The sequence below is a fragment of the Cajanus cajan genome, chromosome 6 (genome assembly GCF_000230855.2).
Source record: "Cajanus cajan strain Asha chromosome 6, NIPB_CcT2T_4, whole genome shotgun sequence".
NCBI lineage: Eukaryota > Viridiplantae > Streptophyta > Magnoliopsida > Fabales > Fabaceae > Cajanus > Cajanus cajan.
Window position 1 is genome coordinate 3,834,616 of NC_138522.1, and position 20,644 is coordinate 3,855,259.

Consider the following 20,644-nt stretch of genomic DNA (forward strand, 5'->3'; position numbering starts at 1 on the left):
TTAGAGGGGTGCATCTAGTGTTCAAATATGTGTTCAATAGGTTTTGTTTAGCCCATGTGAAAGTGAAAAGCATATATGCTTCAAAATTAATGTCCACTTGTAGTGGTCCACTTGCTTTCATGGTTCACACAACTCCAACAAGTCACATATTTTACATACTAGTCATATTTTTAGCACCTTGTCATGTGACATGCTCTCTTAATCCTTTTAGAATTAAAATATTGACATTTAATCATACCTTATGCACCTTGTCGTGTGACATGTTCTCATTGACTCTTTTAGATCTATGATAATGAAAAATTCAAGAGAAAAATAGAAGTTTCAAAATGTAACTAAAGTTAATTGATTTTAGTACAAATTAACTTAACCATAGCTACATGTAATAGTGGTTATCTTAACTTGCATAACAAGCTACCGAAATCAATATATACATATCTTTTACATGTAATTCACCACTTTCGATATGAATGAAAACTATACTTTTAAAATTTTGTCTTCAGAAGTCTTAATTCTCTCCTTTGAAAACCTTTTCCTTACGTGGAAGAATTATTTAATAAAAGTTATTAAGGAAAATATTTTTAAAAAGAATAGGAGAAATGAACAAATTGTGTGCACATGTAATTATGAAGAGAATGGGAGAAAAAATGTATATTATAATAGTGATATATGTTGTGCTCAAAAACATCAAATATAAATGAAGAAGTTATTAGTGAAGAAGTTATTGCGGTGAATCTAACTTAGATTAAACTTATTATATTATAAACCATTTATCTCATTTTTGCATTTTCTCTTTTTACAAACTATTGTGCACTCTTAGTATCTATAACTTCCAATTTTGAATTTATTCCTCAAAAAAGTCTTTTCCATTTTTAACAAAAATTAACGGAGATAATGATTTCAAAGTTATCGATGATAAAAAATGGAATAATATTTTATAATAAGTAAATAAAAAAATTACATCTAATAAGTATTATGAGTAGAACTATCAATTTAAATAAACTACATCCATTATTTTAAATAACTTTTGATTTAAACTAATTTAACATCAAACTGTGATTCTTCTTGCCTAACCAACTGACAATAGATCGTGCATGGGTTGAACCACAAACCAATCATTTAATTAATTTTTAGAAAAATATTTAAATAATAACTATATACTTTTAAAAAGTGACTACATAAATTAAAAACAACTTTATATTATATATATAATTTGATTTTTTTAAATCAATACTTATTCATTTAAAAAAGTTATATGCAATTTGGATATATTTTTATTATTTAAATATAATTTATATAATTTTTTATACATATTAAATACAAAACATATATTATAATAACGTTTACTTATTTGTTATGATGGGAGACTAATTTAACATCGGACAATATTAAATTTTATTTTATCTTACTTTCCATATATTATCAAATGAGTCATAAGTTTACTCAGCTACTTTTATTTTATTTTTTCTAAAGAAAGAATATTCAGTTGCTTTTACTTTACCTATTTTTATTCCAGTTTTCTTTTTTTTTTGTCTGCTGGGTGTCTAGTAAGTAGGCTTTTCCTAATCCCCATTATCTATTTTTTTAAAAAAAATAAACTACAAACTTAATTAAAAAAATATTTTATAATAATTAATTAACATGTAAATGTTTCATATCATCATTAAATATTTAAATCATAAACCGGTGTGTTGGTTGGCAATAATAACTTAATAATTTTCTAACCATTGAATTTAAATCTGATTTCTGATAACAAAGGGTGAAAAGGGTTAAGCAATGAGGCTTCAGCGGTGAGGGAAGAGTAGTGATCAAATATACCAAAGTGAGAAGGGTCGCTCGCTGACGCCTGACGGAGACCAAATCGTTGCGAGTGGCGAGGCGTTCAACCTTTTCGCCAGATCTGAGATTCCAAACCCAAACCGAAACGCTTCTTTCGCAGCCACAAACCCTAACCCTTGCGGCGGCGATTCAATGTCGAGTTTCCACGTCGGCGGCAAGGTGGTGGACCGAGTCGATTTGCTGCGGAAGAAGCACTGGACGTGGCGCCTCGACGTTTGGCCCTTCGCTATTGCGTATGGCGCGTGGGCTTCCGCGATTCTTCCCAGCCTCGACTTCGTCGATGCCGCGATTGTTTTCGGCGCGCTCGTTGCGCTTCACATCCTCGTTTGGCTCTTTACCGGTTGGTCCGTTGATTTCAAATGTTTCGCCCATTATAGCAAGGTCAATTGATTTGTGTGAATTCATAATACGTTATTAGTAAATGTGTATGTGTGTGTGTGGAGAGTTTTAGTGATTTTATTTTGTTTTGTCTCCAGGTTAGGAATATTGAGCAGGCTGATTCGTGCAAGATAACTCCGGCTAAGTTCTCCGGTTCTAAAGAAGTTGTGCCGCTTCATTCTCGGAAAAGTGTAAGTGTATGATGTGTTTGGACTTTGGAATGATCGAAATGAAGTGCGGTTGAGTTTTTATGCACTTTCTTTAATGTTGAATTTATGCGTGAAAAGACTAGATGAGTGTAAGGGAAGATGGTTAGAGTATAGAGCTTGGTAAAATGCAAATTGGAAGAAAGTGTGCTAGTGTCTTGGGTTACTAATCCTCAAAGTACAACATATCTTGATATGGCATAAGGGCGAGTTGAAGAAAGTGGATTGACAATCAAGTATGGTTGGTCTAGGTTGGCAAAGTGTGAGTCTCTTATGAAAGCAAACGCATTGTGTAATATGATGGGCTTGTTCGAGTCTACTGTCTATTTCTCCTGTTCTCTCACGAGGATTTTGTTTTTCTTTAATGGGGGATATGCATTAATGGCTACCAAATAATGGTCATTGGAAGTTAGATAGTAGTATCTATGTTCTTGAATTATAACTTTTGTATTGTCTGTGATGCATTAATATTTTGTAGAGAATTCTGGTGAACTGATTCACTTAGATCCTTGCTTATATGTTTTACTTTGATTTTGGGAGTGAGTGGTGGAGTTTGTGCATGGGATATATAAGGAAAATTATCAATTCTGGTGAGGTAGTAGATTATTGGGTGAACTAACCAAGCCTCTTGGCCTAATGATTGTAAGGCCTGTCCTGAGACATGGGGAGTTAAGCTGGTCCTCCCATGTTCGATTTCCATCTGGAGGTTTGGCAAATGGAGCCACACCTCGCGAGTGTATAATAGTCATTAGTTGTTAACTTTGGGACACTATATGGACCATATCCATCAATATTTTTTTTATATGGAGAACCCCATTAGAAGGGGTTTGATATATTCTGTAGTACTTAGCTGGATTAATACAAATTATAATTTTCCATAGATTTTGAAGCATTCTTCATATGCCAATTTAGAGGTTTTGAGCAAAGTTGTCAAACTCGAAATTTTGGAGCTTTCATAGACTTGTAAACTCTTAAAGGTACAATATTAAAAAACATATTAATGACATATACGCTTCACATAATACTCTTTAACACACCAATAATTCATTCAACTCCATAATAAAGCAAAGTAACAAACTACAATAATAAAATATTATAGTTCATTAGTACTAAATAAGATTAAATTACATAAATGATAAAATTATACATAAATTCTTAGAGACCTAAGTTCCTAAAGTGAAAACATTTCAAAAAAGAGTTGATTTCTTCAAATTATTTGAATCATAGTAAACCACTAACATTTTGGGGTCAATTGGGGCGGGTGGGGCAAAATTACAGATTTCAAACTTGCTTCTTGACTTGAGAGTTTATATGAGTTTATCTTGAAAAGAGTTTGACATAGAGTTAACTTGTTTTCTCTACCTAAAATCATAAACTTGCAAGAGTTTAGGTCGTTTGTTTAAACTTTTTTTTTTTATAAAAGCGCTTTTTTTTTTCAAATAAAATAAGCACTTTTTTTACGTTTTGATGTGTTTTTTCAAACTTTTTTAAAAATAAGCAGTTTCTATTTTTTTAAGAAGCAACTCTTAATTTATGCATTAACTAGGTGCCTATGGTTTGGAAAGGAAAGCCAAAATTTTCAAGAGTAGTTTTTTGTTGCTACCTTGGATGGATAAAGTGATCTCCTTAACAATTTGTGATGCTGAGATAGTAATAGATTAGATAACGCTGGGAGTTGTTATTTAAAATCTACTGTTAGTTAGTTATAATCATAGTAGTCAATAGCGGCCGGAGCGGCTGCTATCGCGGCGCTCCGGAGCGGAGCGGCCTCACCCCGCAATCTGGCTGCTGGAGCGGAGCGGATTTGTGTAGCGGCTGGAGCGGCCGCGTCGGAGGCGGAGCGGAGCGGCCCAAATCGCGGAATCGCGGCGCGATTTCAGACTTACCCTTCATTAAGGGTAAGTCGGTCTTTTCAATGGGGTTTTTTTGCCCTAATCCTCCCTTTCCCTCTCGCGATTTCAGACTCATCCAAACCAAACCCTTCCTTTCGTCTCTCCCTTTCTTCTTCTCTGGCTATCGTGCGTGCAGCGTGCAGCTCCGACGAACTCCGGCTCCAACGCACCTCCATCGCCGACGCGCCTCCAGCTCCGACGCAGCTCGGACTCCGATGCGCCTCCAGGTCCGACGCAGCTCCGACGTGGCCGCAAGCTCCGACGCGCGTTTGTCTTCTATTCTCCTTCTATTCTCCTTCGAGGATGCCTTTTATGCAACATGCAACATATTTTTTTTTAATTATTTATTAAATTATTTCAACTGATTTTTTTTAATTTCTGATTTAATTTAATTGAACAAATTTTATTTTTAAATTCTGATTAAATTTAATTCAACAAATTTTATTTTTAAATTCTGATTAAATTTAATTCAGCAAAATTAATTTTTAATTTCTAATTAAATTTAATTCAGAAAAATTTATTTTTAATTTCTGATTAAATTTAATTCAGAAAATTTTATTTTTAATTTCTGATTAAATTTAATTCAGCAAATTTTATTTTTAATTTCTGATTAAATTTAATTCAGAAAATTTTACTTTTAATTTCAGAAAATTCTATTTCTATTTCAGCAGCATGAATTTAGAGTTATTTTTTTGTTTTTTTAGCTTTTATATATATATTATTAATTATTTAATATATATAAATTAATATTTAAATAACGGTTATCCCGCTCCGCGTCATCCCGCTATCCCAGTTTTAGGGTCGGCCGCTCCGCGCCGCTATCCGGGATTGACTACTATGGTTATAATCAGTAGTTAGCTAGCCCGAGGCAATTAGCTCATATGTAATGTATTCACAAGAGGAAAGGAAGGACATCTTATCATTTTGAGCAAGGATTGGGACTTTGCAATGTTGTCAAGATCATGAGCTAGATTGTAAACTTTGCATGATATTATGATGCTGCATCCAACATCCCTGTCCTGAGCTAGATTTTACATGAAATTACTCTTGGGTGAGATTGAAGCGAGATTGCAGCAAGATCACTGGATTGAGCAAGCTTCTTGATCTTGCAAATGGAGTTCTCTAGGTCAGGTTGCATGACCTGTTACACCAAAACCCAATTTCTTAACCCTAATTGTGTTTTTCTGATTTCATCTAAGTCACATAATCTCTTTGCCCTCTCCAACCTCTCTTGCTTCAATCAAACCCCTAATCTCAGTCTTTGCTGTTCTTGACTTCGACTTGGGGTTCTACCCATAATAGTTAATAGCGGGCGGAGCGGCCGCTATCGTGGTGCTCTGGAGCGGAGCGGCCTGACCCCGCAATCTTGCTGCTGTCGCGTGGCAGATGTGTGTCGTGGCCGTGTCGGTGGCGGAGCGGAGCGGCGAAAAATCGCGGCGCGATTTCGACATACCCTTCATTAAGGGTAAGTCTGTCTTTTCAATAGGGCTTTTTTTGCCCTAATGGTCCCCTCTCCCTCTCGCGGAACTACTTGGTTTCTCAGTTCTCGCACTCCCTCTCCTCTCTCTCTCTCTCGGATGATTGTTTCTTCTCTCTCGAGGACGATCGTGGACGCCAGTCCTCCAGTTCCGCGACGGACTCCAGCTCCGACGTGCCGCCCTCCGCTCATCGTCTGTCTTCTGTTAATATGTCTTCTCTCTTTTTAGTTTATGCAACAGAATTTTATTTTTAATTTTTTATTAAATTTAATTCAGAAAATTTTATTTTTAATTTCTGATTAAATTTAATTTAGCAAATTTTATTTTTATATTATGTTTTGTTTGAGTACTATGAACTTTTAATTATTAAAAATGTTTAATGCATGAATTTAGAGTTATTTTTTGCTTTGTTTAGCTTTTATATATATATTATTAATTATTTAATATATATAAATTAATATTAAAATAGAGGTTATCCCGCTCCGCGTCATCCCGCTATCCCATTTTTAGGGTCGACCGCTCCGCTCCGCTATCCGGGATTGACTACTATGGTTCTGCCTTCCATCTTGCAGTTTGCTCACAACCTTTTCTCTTAGTTGCACATCTCTGTTTTGTTCTCTATCAAGAGAGGTTTTTGCCTCATTTGGTGCTCTATTTTTCTGTTCTCATCAAACCATGACTATAAACTCTATTCTTTTTTAGCCATGACCTTTCTTTATTTCTTTTTTCTATTCCCTAAATCTCACTAGTTGGGTTGTTTTTGGCTTTTATTCGAGCTATCTTCTCTACTGTGTCTTTTAGTATATTCTTTGGTTTTTATGTTAAATTTGCTTTCTGTTATTTTTATAAAATATAGAATAGTCTGAGATGTTAATAATATTTTACTTTTTAACTGAATTTTAGTAACATTATTATAATTTGAAAGCTATTTGATACTTTGTTTCATCAATTGAAATTGACGGATAATCATAATAATATTTTATACGTTAATTTGAATTAGTAAAACGGATTATCAAATAATTTTGAAATTTTTTAAAATTTTGCAAAATTGATCTATGCATTAATAATTATTAATTCAACGGTTAGATCGTTAAAATTTAATTTAGAGCATGAACTATTGAATGGAGTAGGTCTAAGTAGACTTAGTTTTAGAGTAAGTGGATCCCTTTCTTTCTGTCTCTTTGTCTCTCTCTCTCTCTCTCTCTATATATATATATATATATATATATGTTGGTAGGATCTTACCAACCTTGTTATGATCCTATATTTTACAATCTTGCAACGCTCCTCATGATCCTAATTAAGATCTCTATCAGTCTATCTTGACAATATTGGGCCTTTGTGCTGGGAAGGTGCAGTTTCTTGAAGTTCTGCATGTTTGCAGTTGTATTAAGGGGGATTTTCCCCCATTCTTTGTAATAAAATATAAGATTTCTATCTACTGGCATCGCATCTCCCTAATCGAGGAAATGGTTAATGGTTGGGACAAGAATCCTTCAAGAATTGTGACAATGGAGAGAAGAAAGGCAATTTCTGATGGATGCTTACATAAGGAGCATGTAGGTGGCAGTGCGAGATATTGTGCAAGGTTCATGAGCTGCAGTAAGAATAGTGTGTTGCTGTGTCCATAGGGCTGATGATGGGCACAAAGCAATGTTATCTACTGTGGACCACAGAAAATGGCAAAATGCCAATAATCTGCTATATCATATAGTGGACAGCGTCATGGGCAAATAGCAAAAATCACATAGTGGTTGAAATATATTATAAATATCAATTATATATGTACAGAAAACTAAGTTTTTTGCAAATAAATAAAATGCATAATATTAACTCAGTTCAATTGGCTGGAGACTCATCAAAAATGACAAGAGGATGCAGGATGCATGCTGCAACCAGGACACCCATAGTTACAATTGCAGATCCAAGGGATTCTGCAACTCAATAGTGCTATAGTGGTTATTTAACAACAGTGGCGCAAAGGCAAGAATGAAGGCCTTCGTGAGAGCAGAATCAATGATCAGTGGATAAATATGGAGTAACCCATTTTTGCAGGAGATGATGCTTATGGCTGGGTAACTTGATTGAAAGGTATTTCTGATTGAGGGGTATTCAATAAGAGGAGTGCATGATGTTTTCAAATGCAGTTATTGGGCATTTTTAGCTATGCATGGTGTAGAAATTTAAATAAATATTACTGGGTCTGAAGCAATTCGAGACTTTGTAGGACCATTTTTTGTCATAAAGTAGGATTACCTTTGGAAATCTTGCTAAGGGGGCTCAAGGCGGAGATGAGAGTGGAACTAAAAGATGTGCTGCTCTGTCCTTGTCTGGGAATGGAGCTTTGTCCAAATGATGGAATTGGCCCAGACGTCTGTAGAATTACAGAGGCACTATCACTATTTGATGGCCAGAAATTTCCCAGACAATAGAGCATTGGTGATTGTGTTTTGACCCAAAAGGGGTTGAGGCTATTTTGTAGTTGCAGTGGTGAAGTTGGCTTTGTCAACATGCTGTAAACTGCTGGAATCCCAGTAGGACTTAATTCAGTATTGATACATAGATAGATAACCCCATTAGTTAGTTAGTTACAGTCAGTTGTTAGTTTGTTATAGTCAGTATTTTCGTAGCCTGAAGTAGTTAGAAAGGGTAAGATACCACATGTATAAATATATAAGAAAGGAGAGGAGACAACAGAGATCTTGTCAATTTTATAGAGAACTGAGATTTTTGGGTTCGGAGTGCAAACCCTCGATGTTCTGCAACATTGCAGTTGAATTTAAGGGGAATTTCCCCCTTTTTCATTCTAATACTATACCAGGATTCTATTGGATGACAACAATTTGAAGGGCTTTTTTAATTAAATTTGGATTATATTTTACCACTGGCAACTATGCTAATTTGATGTGTATATTATTGACTTATTGTTTAGTGATTTTATATTTTATGGTTTTTTTAGGATGATGGCTTTTCAGGTTGGAAAAGAAAAATAGAGACATGTCTATACATATAATCTTTTCTTAATTTTGTTTGAAATTTAATGTATAATTTGTTCTTGTGTTCTTGTTTGTTAATGCATATTGTGCATGAATTCATAGTTGTGATGCCTTTTATATTTCCAATAAATTAATAGATTAAAGTAAACTGCACTGTGAATATGCAATTTTCTATATATGCTTGCTAATCTGCTTACTATTGTCAATTGTTTGGTTTGTGGATCCAGCTGCCTCTTTGTTTACAATGTTGTTTACTTGTTTTCTGCTCTTACAGTTTGTGTTTCATGAGCAATTTTATTTCTCTTTGTTCCTCTGTTATAGGCTCTTCCTTTGGTTGTTTATCATGGTTAAGTGCTTGCTTGTGCAGTCTGCAGGTTCTTCACCAGCGGTGGATTTGGAAGAGAACTACTTTGATTTTAGAAAACAATGTTTTGTCTATTCAAAGGAGAAGGGGACTTTTTGCAAGCTTTCCTACCCTACCAAAGAAACATTTGGATATTATCTCAAGTGTAGTGGCCATGGCTCTGAAGCTAAAGTTGTTGCTGCTACTGAGAAATGGGGGCGGAATGTGTGGGTTTCCTTTTTCTATGACCATTTTTATTATTTTTCACATGCATTTACTTCCCTTCAGAACACAATCTCTTGTGGTGTATTATAAATATGTGGGCTAAATTGCACTTTTAATCTCTTTATTTTCATCAATCCGCAATTTTAGTCTCTATTTTAAAATAGAGACATTTAGTCCCTCTAATTTAAAAAATACGGAATTTTAGTTTTTCCATCAAATTGACACCTATTAATTGTTAAGTTTTAATGTTTATTCATACTTAAGTGATGTGTCATTTAGTAATATGACATTTGGAGATAAAAGAACTATAAAAAAAATCATGCAAATAAGATTTATGAATAAACTAAATACTAAGCACTTGTTAAAATATATAAAAACCAAGCTTTTATTGTATGTTATTTTTTAGTTTTTATCTGTTCATGTTACGTCACTATATATCACGTTACTTAAGTGGTGATACATCATTGAACAATGTCAAAATTTAATAATTAACAAATATTTAATAGATGGTAGGACCAAAATTTAAAGACATGTATCTTCTCATTTGATCTATGTATGAGCATTATATTGTTTTAGTTTTGCTCTTTAATGTTCTGTGTGTTGATCTTCTAGATTTGATTACCCTCAGCCAACATTTCAAAAATTGATGAAAGAACACTGCATGGAGCCTTTTTTTGTATTTCAGGTATTCTTTCTTTAATAATTTTTAATTCTCATTTTTTTTTCTTTATTCCTCATGTGAACTCTTGTTCTTGCTTATATTATGATCAGGTTTTCTGTGTGGGTCTCTGGTGTTTGGATGAATATTGGTATTACAGTTTGTTCACTCTATTTATGCTGTTTATGTTTGAGTCAACCATGGCAAAAAGTCGGTTAAAAACTCTAACCGAGTTAAGACGTGTTAGAGTGGATAGTCAGATCGTAATGGTACATCGCTGTGGCAAGTATGTTATCTCATACTTAATAATTAGTTAGCCAATGTTTGGGGTTTAAAGGAGTAAAATTTTAACACTTACATGTAAATTGTTTGTATTATAGGTGGGTAAAACTTTCTGGTACAGACCTTTTGCCAGGGGATGTTGTATCCATAGGTCGCTCTTCTGGTCAGAATGGGGAGGAGAAGTCTGTACCAGCAGACATGCTTCTGTTGGCTGGAAGTGTGATTGTGAATGAAGCTATTCTCACAGGCGAGTCTACTCCTCAATGGAAGGTGTTACTCTTTTCTGGACTACTCACTAATATACTTGTCTGTTCACTGATGGATAAATGATATACTTAAAAATATAGATTGCTTTTGGTTGGGGTTATATTTTCCTAAACTTCCGTGTAGATAATTCTGTGTCTGATTGCCAAAATTGCGTCATTATTTATCTGCTGTTTTGGACACTGTTGGCAGTAATTACTTCTTGAGTACCTCAGCATACTTCTATGCTGGTTTTATGCCTTGGATATCTAAAACTAGTGATATTGGATTTCACCCAAGAAGCTGAGCAACTTGTTCAGACAGATTACTGACATGATGAAATAGTTGTGCCACACTATGCTTTGCCTCCTGTCGTTCTGTATTTACTATATATGCATACGGTATTGACAATTGAGTATACTATGTTTTATATAGAACATTTAATACTGACTTCAGTTTGTTCTTTTCAAAATTTTAAATGTTTATGCATGTTCTTGTTTACATGTTTATGTAATTATGTATCTGATCATATGAATTCATTATATTGTATTTGGCCCCTTCTTTCACATGAAAAATAAATAAGATTGAGATAGGATATCTTTAATCTTATGGTTGGCTGGTATATCTAAATACATATCTGATAAGCCTATTGAGACTGTAGCTTTTATTATGCATGTTCTCTTGCATGAAGCTTATTTAGATATGACCATTCTTTTAGATTTCAATCGCGGGTAGGGGCATGGAGGAGAAACTGTCGGCAAGGCGAGATAAAAACCATGTTTTATTTGGCGGAACTAAAATATTGCAGCACACTCCAGATAAGGTTATTTCAGGCTGAGAAATTATATATTTTTGTCTGATGTTGAGCTAGTGTTTGTGCTTATCTTTTTTGTTTTTAAAAATTTTGTTGGAGTCAGAGTTTTCCTCTTAAAACACCTGATGGCGGCTGCTTGGCTGTTGTCCTGAGAACGGGTTTTGAAACAAGTCAAGGAAAGTTGATGCGGACAATTTTATTCTCTACAGAAAGGGTAAAGTGATTAGACCTTACTGAGCCTGAGTTTGTGATTTCAGTGTCATTTTGATGATTTTCCCTGGTTTCTGAATTGACATATTATAGGTGACGGCTAATAGCTGGGAAAGTGGATTGTTCATATTATTCTTGGTTGTATTTGCTCTTATTGCTGCTGGTTATGTGCTTATTAAGGTAATGTTTCCCTACAGATGCTTGGTGAACATTGCTATGGTTTGGTCTTAATGGTAAATTTTTACATGGCTTGGTAATTTGTTTATTATTGCAGGGGCTAGAAGATCCCACAAGGAGCAAGTATAAACTTATATTAAGTTGTTCCCTTATTGTTACTTCTGTGATACCTCCTGAGTTACCTATGGAATTATCAATTGCTGTTAATACTTCTCTAATTGCACTGGCACGACGTGGAATCTTTTGCACAGAACCTTTTCGAATACCATTTGCTGGAAAAGTATGTGGAGGCCTGCCACTATGTTTCTACTCTTGTACATCCTTTACTATGTTAGATATATAGATCATATGACATTGGTTTTTATTCAACTTCTTGTACATACCTTGCCCTACAGGTTGATATATGTTGTTTTGACAAGACAGGGACACTTACATCTGATGACATGGTATGCCCTTATCAGACCATTGTGTTGATTTATCATTTTAGACCATAGATTGTGGCATAACTTTTTAGTTCCCACATTATAGGAATTTTCTGGAGTTGTTGGGTTGAATGGAACTACAGATTTGGAATCTGATGCAAGTAGAGTGCCTGTGCGAACAGTAGAAATCCTGGCTTCTTGCCATGCATTGGTATTTGTTGAGAATAAGCTGGTATGCCTCTCCACTGGTGATTAAATTCAGTCTTAGTTTTTAGAGCTTGTTATAGTGTTGAATAATGAAAACAGATCCTCTCCAGTGAAAAAAAACAAAGCTTGACACGGTCAAGTGTTGTGATCTCACCATTTATTATTTTAAACCTCAACTTTAAAAAGAAATATATTAAAAATTCATGCAATGGTAAAGCCAAAGTCAATACAGAGCATTCATTCCCATGTTGAACAGACTGAATTAATATGCCACAGTTCAAAAATTTTCTTCAAATCATATTTTATTCCTCCTAAGATCTTTTATTTTCTATGTTGTAGCATATGGAATGTAGAATTTAGTAAAGAAACTTGATGAGTATTAAATTTTAAGATCATGGCTGCCCGACCCTAAGCATTCATTTGTGAAAGAATAAGAGAGGGTTTGTGGAAAGTTGATACAAAGAATAAAAGAATACCCAGTGAGCATTTTTTGGAACAGTTTCTGAAAACCTAGTTTGTCCCTAAACATATCATGTTTTCCTTTTTATTTGATTGATATCAGGCTAATTACTTATGATATACTGTTAGAAATTATCTTATTGATGTCATGCCAAATGCTGAGATCAATTCTGTAGATGATAGATTTCGAATCAAAATAAAACTTTTCTGTTTCTATACTTGGGAAAGGAATCTCTCTTACCTTTTTTTCCACAGTTCTGTTACTCCAAATCCTACTTTTTCTAGGTTATAAATATCATTCTTGCTTTCTACCTGATAACTATCAAGCTTCAACAATAGGCCTTCATGATTCTGGCTTTAGAGCTAGAAGGAATTTGTGTGTTTGCTCCTTTTGTATTTGCTATTTTTGTTGATACACTATTCTTATTAATAAGCTTTCTACTTTTCCCAGGTTGGTGATCCTCTTGAGAAGGCTGCACTCAAGGGGATTGACTGGAGTTATAAATCTGATGACAAGGCTCTTCCTAAAAAGTAAGTGTATACTCCATGCACTCAAGGAAATATAAAAGCAAAAAGCATGGGATTTTTCTAGAAATGTTATCATATTTATTGTCTGATGTTTGTGGTTTCAATTCTTCTGTGTTCTTGATCAATATGTCCTTGTCTTGTTTGTATTACAGCCCTCTGTCATCTTTTGATTTATCCTGATATGTTATCAAATTTCAGGGGAAATGGCAATCCTGTTCAAATTGTTCACCGGTATCATTTTGCATCTCACTTAAAACGAATGGCAGTTGTTGTTCGCATCCAGGAGGAATTTTTTGCCTTTGTAAAGGTTTGTGGTTTGCTGGTTGTCCCTTTTAGATATATACATGCTTGTTACCCAAATTGGTCCTTCCTGATTTAAGTTGTTTTTTAAGCTTAGTTACTTTGACTTAACAGTTAATGAAGCCATGACTTGAGGATTTAGACTGCCAAAGTATAATGTAATCTTTTGGGGGTTATGAAATGGTCAATAATACAAGTCGGAGATGGGGAGAAGGAAAATTGATTGGTAAAATAGCCATGTGGGTTAACTAATCATCAAAGAATGTGATGCTAAAATATTTTACTTTGTTAACTTCAAATAATTATTGTAATGATCAATAACCTCTGGAAAGCTGATTGTTTTATTTTTGAATGTGTTGAATACCATCCCAATTCTTTAAGAGCCTTTTTTGAATTTCTCTCTGTTAAGTGTTGGTTCTTCTGATTGGTTTTCTTTCCAATTTTAAGGCATGGGTTTCATGTATTAAGAGGGGCTGTATTTTGTTATAGGCGAGGGCTAATTTTGACCATCCATGTAAGGCTAAATGTTGAAATTAGCTTTTCTTGAACTCTCACTTGATAAGCTCCCTGTATATAAATGTGTGTATTATATATGACAGCTTGCATTATATAATTTATGCAATTTTATTATAAAAGGATTGCTGCTTCTCTATTTGTCAATCTTTTATTCCCTTGAAATGTATCCGGAAATTAATTGAAAAAAAAAATCCATAGAATACAATTCCATACTATAAAATAAAAAGAATTATCTTTAAAAATTTATAAAATGAAGATTGTATTGAGCATGTTACCATTGGTTGTCTTTCACTTTTGATTGAATTATATGTTAAATGTTTAAGATGTCCCACATTGACTAGGAATATGAATAAAATACTTCGTATATGACTTGGTTAATCCTCCTACCTTAAGCTAGCTTTTGAGAGTGAGTTTGATCCAATCTGTTTCTAATTAATGTGTTGGCAGTTTTTATATATTTCACATTTAAAGTGTGTACTCTAGTTTGTTAATACAAAAATTTCATTTGTATAATTGTTCTCATGTTGTACTCGTACAAAAAACAAAAAAGCATACAAGCACTTGTTACAGCAAGTGTTGATTAGATCAGGTCTTGGCAAATAGTAATTCATTATTTTCATTTTTAGGTACTGGGATTTGGCAGTTGATTCTATTAGTGTAGGCTGATCCTTGCACTTTTGTCATTTTCCAAGTGCTTTCAAGTATATTATGTTCTGTGATAAAGTGTATGTGAATGGTTTTGGTTCTACTTTAAGGCTTGCATCTTTTGTTATAAAAAACCTTTTAAACAGTAGTAACTAGTGAGTTATTTCTATTTTCCTTTATTGATTACTACCTCTCAGAATTTTTTTATGACCTTTTATTTCAGGGTGCCCCAGAAGTTATACAAGATAGGCTCATTGATATACCACCATCATATGTTGAGACCTATAAAAAATACACACGTCAAGGGTCTCGTGTTCTTGCTTTGGCTTACAAGTCTCTTGCGGACATGACAGTAAGAATATTATGGGTTTACCATTGTTTCATGAACCTTTCTCCACAGTATTTTCAATCATGCACGGGATAAATAGAATAATTGTTGAAGTTTCATGTCTTGTCATTTTAGTTATTCATAGTGGTTAAACTTTGTTGATTAGAGAACATGTTCAATGTGTTTCTATTTTGGCTTTAATTTCAAATGACACCTAATTTTGTATAGTCTGACATTCAAATTAATTTTCCCTTCTCTGGTATTTCAACAAATTTGGATCCTAACTTTGAGTGTAATTGAGAGACTGAGTACTGCATATTCTCCCTCTTCTCTTTTGATGAATGCTTTATTTCCTTCCTCCTTTACCATTTGTTGCTTCATCAATTACTTTCAACATTCTTGATTATTGTTTGTTATGCTTGAAGGTCAGTGAAGCTAGAAGCATGGATAGGGATATAGTGGAGAGTGGACTTACTTTTGCTGGTTTTGTGGTAATCAATCAACTTTCTCATATAATCTGAGTTAATTCTAGACATTTTTCCTCTTCATTGATGCTAAAAGTTGCTACGGTACTATTTACAGGTATTTAATTGTCCCATAAGATCAGATTCAGCCACTATTTTATCTGAATTAAAAGAATCCTCACATGACTTGGTAAGTGTGGCATTCAAATTAGCTTCTCTTGCAAGAAAACAAAGTACTTTTCTTATTGCAAAAGGATTCTCAGATTTAAAAACTCCAGCCTCAAGGGAAAATGAGCTGAAAATAATTTCTTGTATTCTACTTTGGGAGCTAAAGTTTGGCTTATGTCCAAGAGTACTTTTTGAAGTTTTGTTGAAAATTTGCTATTTTGTTTCATGATATTTTAATATCACAATATGTATATGTTCAAGCACTTTGGAGCCGAGTATAGTGGGAGTGTAGATCCATGTGGTCAGCTTTTCTTAATGGGAATAAGGCTTGTTAAGCATGAGCGGAAGATAAATGTCATAAAATTATTCCATCCACTATGCATGGCCATTTAGTATTGGATAAGAATCGTATGATTAGGAATTAGATCATTAGTGGGAAGGTTGGAGTCAAGATAGTTACAATCATGTATTATATCATAGGATCATGTGCTTTTGCAATTTTTACTTGTTGCCACTAATATGATCACTCTATGATTTAGTGAGATTGTCTGAAATCAACGGGATTGATTGTCTTATTGGTGGGATTGCATGACCCTATCATGCTGTCCTAGTCCTTTATTTCTGAAGAATAAAACTTTCTCCTGAAATCTTTAAAACCTCAGGTCCTACAAATTCATTTGTCATTCATTCAACTCTTCCCTACTACCTGTTAACGCATTTTGAGCTTTGATCTGTGGGTAAGTGGGTTCTGAGTTTCAATATTGTAGTTGCTACTGTTTGTGGCTTGTGGTTGAGAAAGAGAGGGTGTGTGGTGGTTTGTTCCTTGTTTGCTGTTTCTGATTTTATCTGTATCTGATCCATTGAGGAACAGTAGTAATTGAACTCCGTCAAAAGAATATATGGCCACACAATAATTTTCCTACTGATCAATTTTTTGGGATATCTTTGGGTTAATGTGCCTCCTTTTTTTATGACTGAATGTTTGACATGCAATGTCTAACCCTTGCGTATTCTATGGATTCATGTAAATTGTTAACCATCTTGCTGACCCAGTGCTTTGGGGTGGATATGTGGGTTAGGGTGGGGGCTGATCCTTACTTAAATTGCAAGTTGTAACTGAGTAACATCTTTCACTTTATTGATAGGTGATGATTACTGGTGACCAAGCTTTGACAGCTTGCCATGTTGCTAGCCAAGTTCATATTATATCAAAACCTACATTAATCCTTGGCCGAGCACGAAATGGTGATGGATATAATTGGGTGTCCCCTGATGAGACTGAAAACATTCGCTACAGGTAGTTTCAACTTCTTTATTTGGTTGCACTATCTTATATTTGCACTTGATTTTTGTTATATTTATCTTTAGACAAGTAGCTGTTGAAAGTAAGATTTCTTTATTTGTTTTCTTAGTGCTTTTTATTATGTTCTCTGACAAAGGTACTTGTTATGCAAAATTGTTAAGATATTTTTACTCCCCAATGCTTCCAAGTTACAAACTCCAGACTCTTTTCTGCATTCATTTTTAAATTTTTAGACTGGTGATAGTGAAGTTTGGTTTCAGTGAGAACGAGGTTGAGTCTTTATCAGAGACTCATGATCTCTGTGTTGGAGGTGATTGCATTGAAATGTTGCAACAGACATCAGCTCATCTTCGAGTCATTCCTCATGTGAAGGTTAAGATCTATGCTAATTAGCTAAATATTAGAACTGAGCTTTTGGTACTGCCTTCATCAATGACAGCTTTTCTCTCAGGTTTTTGCTAGAGTTGCTCCTGAGCAAAAAGAACTTATCATGACCACTTTCAAAACAGTGGGACGGTTAACTTTGATGTGTGGGGATGGAACCAATGATGTTGGAGCTTTGAAGCAGGTAATGTGTGTTGGTAATGATCAATAGATTGTATTTTTGTTTCCTGACTATTAAACTTGTCATTCATCAGTAAAAAAAATCAATCTTTCAATCTGTTTACAAATTACAACCTTCATACCCCCCAAAATCCATTTAGGGAACCTTACTAATACAGTTATTTAGTCACATTTTGAATGTGAGTTGTCAAAACAGGTCACTAGGCTCACCTGGCCTGGCCTGCCACCAGTTGAGCTCAAAGGTGAGCCAACTCAACTCAACCCTAATATGTAACAATAATAAAGTGCAAATACAGAAAAAATAATACTAGTGGGTTGGGGTATGAGTAGTCTTTTGTCTCTGAAAAATCAGAAAAATGCAATTTCAAAATTAAGTATATAGAAAACTATTTGTGGCTCACCATGATTTGGCCTGGTGCCCTGATCTAACTTGCAGGATGGTTGGGCTTGGTGAAAATAATCTGGGTGTATATGGGTTGAACTCATTTGGGTTGAACTGGCTTGACTTTTGGGTTGGAACCTTGATAAGTCCTCTTGGATTATAAGATGATCAATTGGCAATAGTTTTAATTATGTAGCCATGCTATTTCAGTCTCCATACTAAATAAAAATGACATATTTGAATCTGGTATTTTGTAATCACTGGTATTAATCTGTGATGCTATTAGTCTTTTCTCATAAATTGGCATTAATTTGGAGGTAGTCAGTATATTGCATGTATCTTTTACCAAATAATAATAAAGGCAGTAGGACTCGAGGCTAACTTCTTTGGTTTAGGCCCATGTAGGAATTGCTCTTCTGAATGCATTGCCTCCAACTCAAAGTGGAAACTCCTCTTCAGATTCGTCTAAGGAAGAAGGTTCAAAATCTGTCAAACAAAAGAAATCTAAGCCTGCACTTGACACATCTGGAAAGACTGCTGGAGAAGGCACTTCAAAAGCTAAAGTTGCTTCAAAATCAGATTCCACTAGCCACTCATCTGGTAACCGTCATCAGGCAGCTGTTGAGATGCAACGACAGAAGCTTAAGAAGATGATTGATGATCTTAACGAGGAAGGAGATGGTCGTGCACCCATTGTCAAGCTTGGTGATGCCTCGATGGCATCTCCATTCACTGCTAAGCATGCGTCTGTTTCTCCTACCACTGACATAATCCGTCAAGGTCGGAGTACGCTAGTAACAACCCTCCAGATGTTTAAAATTCTGGGCCTCAACTGTCTCGCTACTGCATATGTGTTGAGTGTTATGTATTTGGATGGTGTCAAGCTAGGTGACATACAAGCCACAATAAGTGGTGTCTTCACCGCTGCATTTTTCCTCTTCATCTCACATGCACGCCCACTTCCTACTCTTTCTGCTGAACGTCCTCACCCCAACATCTTCTGTGCTTATGTTTTCCTTTCCCTCTTGGGACAATTTTCTATTCACCTGTTATTCCTGATTTCATCTGTCAAAGAAGCTGAAAAATACATGCCAGATGAATGCATTGAACCTGATGCAGATTTTCATCCCAACCTGGTGAATACTGTTTCTTATATGGTGAGCATGATGCTTCAGGTGGCTACATTTGCTGTGAACTATATGGGCCATCCCTTCAATCAGAGTATTTCTGAAAACAAGCCGTTCCGGTATGCACTTGTTGCTGCTGTCATTTTCTTTACTGTGATTACATCTGATCTCTTCAGGGACTTGAATGACTGGTTGAAGTTGGTGCCATTGCCAGTGGGATTAAGGGATAAACTGTTAATTTGGGCGTTTCTAATGTTTTTGGTTTGCTATTCGTGGGAGAGACTTTTGAGGTGGGCCTTCCCTGGTAAGATCCCAGCTTGGAAGAAGAGACAAAGGCTTGCGGTGTCTAATTTAGAAAAGAAGAAACAGGTCTAAGTAGTTGAATAGATGTGATGAAGAAAAAAACTGGCGATGGCAATGATGACTAGGTCAGAGACTGGCTTGTGAACCAAATAGCAGAGATACAACATGTCATGATGAATTTTGTTATAGGTTCTTTATTATCTTTCTAGTTTTTTTCCCAATGACGGATAGAGAATTTACCCGATGTCAAATTATTTTTGGGAGAAAGGTATGAATTTTAGAACACGTGCCTTCCCATTATCCGAGTTGTTTTTGTTAGCACAGGGGTTTTTAATTACACAAATTTTACGATTCATTATACTCGATCTCTCTGCTCGTAAACTAAGTAAAATAGAAGCTGCTTTACATTAGGGTGATTGATACATTACATGAAAGCTGCATAAACTTTGTCTGTGATATGAACATTAGTTTTTTGGGTCGGATGTTTCAACATAGAATCGGATCGGTCCTGATTTTGTTAATTACTTTTACCACTATTCAATGTTTGTAGAAAATGTATATCGTTTAAAAGAATGATGATTACTGTTTACTTATTAAATAATTATACGAATACTAATTAATAGAAGTGCCATGTGGAATGCGAATTTGGGTGGAGAACTAACGAGAAGTGATATAAACTACTTTACACGTTGACAACATTTTGATTCATAGAAGGGGGCCTGAACCCTACTTAATTATTTTGTGATTAACATATGCTTGTTCGGGAGTGAAAAAGTGATTGTCTACTTAACTTGGAGTTTGGAAAATGAGTCAAGGAACACAAGCTCCAGTTTCCACTGGAGAAAGCATAACTCAACTGTAGAGGCTAGTACATGACATAAACTCCCATTTTTCCTTGATCTTGCCGTGTTATAAATAAAGTTAATCATCTATACATTGTCAGAGTAATTTTTTTTTTACAGATTAACTCTTATAAATATAATCTATGAATGTTATTTTATTCCATCTCTATGATCATCTTTGAAGGATAGAGGACAATTTTAATAGCTAGTACATTATATACTTGTTCAAGATAGATGGTTTAATTAAATACTAATTTAAAAAAAAATTCTTGCAAGGTATGTCATAAGCACTAATAATCGGTCATTTAAATAAAAATAAAAAAATCCAACACTCTTAATTTCTTTTTA

The 20,644-nt window shown here is 34.7% G+C and overlaps 1 protein-coding gene across 1 annotated transcript; it reads left to right on the forward strand.

Moving 5' to 3' along the window:
* Positions 1-1,737: 1,737 nt before the first annotated feature.
* On the forward strand, positions 1,738-19,814 carry PDR2 (phosphate deficiency response 2). The gene is made up of 21 exons (XM_020358061.3): positions 1,738-2,217; positions 2,313-2,405; positions 9,154-9,356; positions 9,967-10,039; positions 10,126-10,298; positions 10,393-10,564; positions 11,256-11,360; positions 11,455-11,565; positions 11,655-11,741; positions 11,836-12,018; positions 12,134-12,184; positions 12,267-12,392; positions 13,278-13,357; positions 13,553-13,661; positions 15,039-15,167; positions 15,569-15,634; positions 15,726-15,797; positions 16,921-17,072; positions 17,339-17,450; positions 17,530-17,646; positions 18,420-19,814. Exons 1-21 carry the CDS (start codon positions 1,969-1,971, stop codon positions 19,524-19,526), a joined length of 3,570 nt encoding a protein of 1,189 aa, XP_020213650.2. The 5' UTR covers positions 1,738-1,968; the 3' UTR covers positions 19,527-19,814.
* Positions 19,815-20,644: the final 830 nt, after the last annotated feature.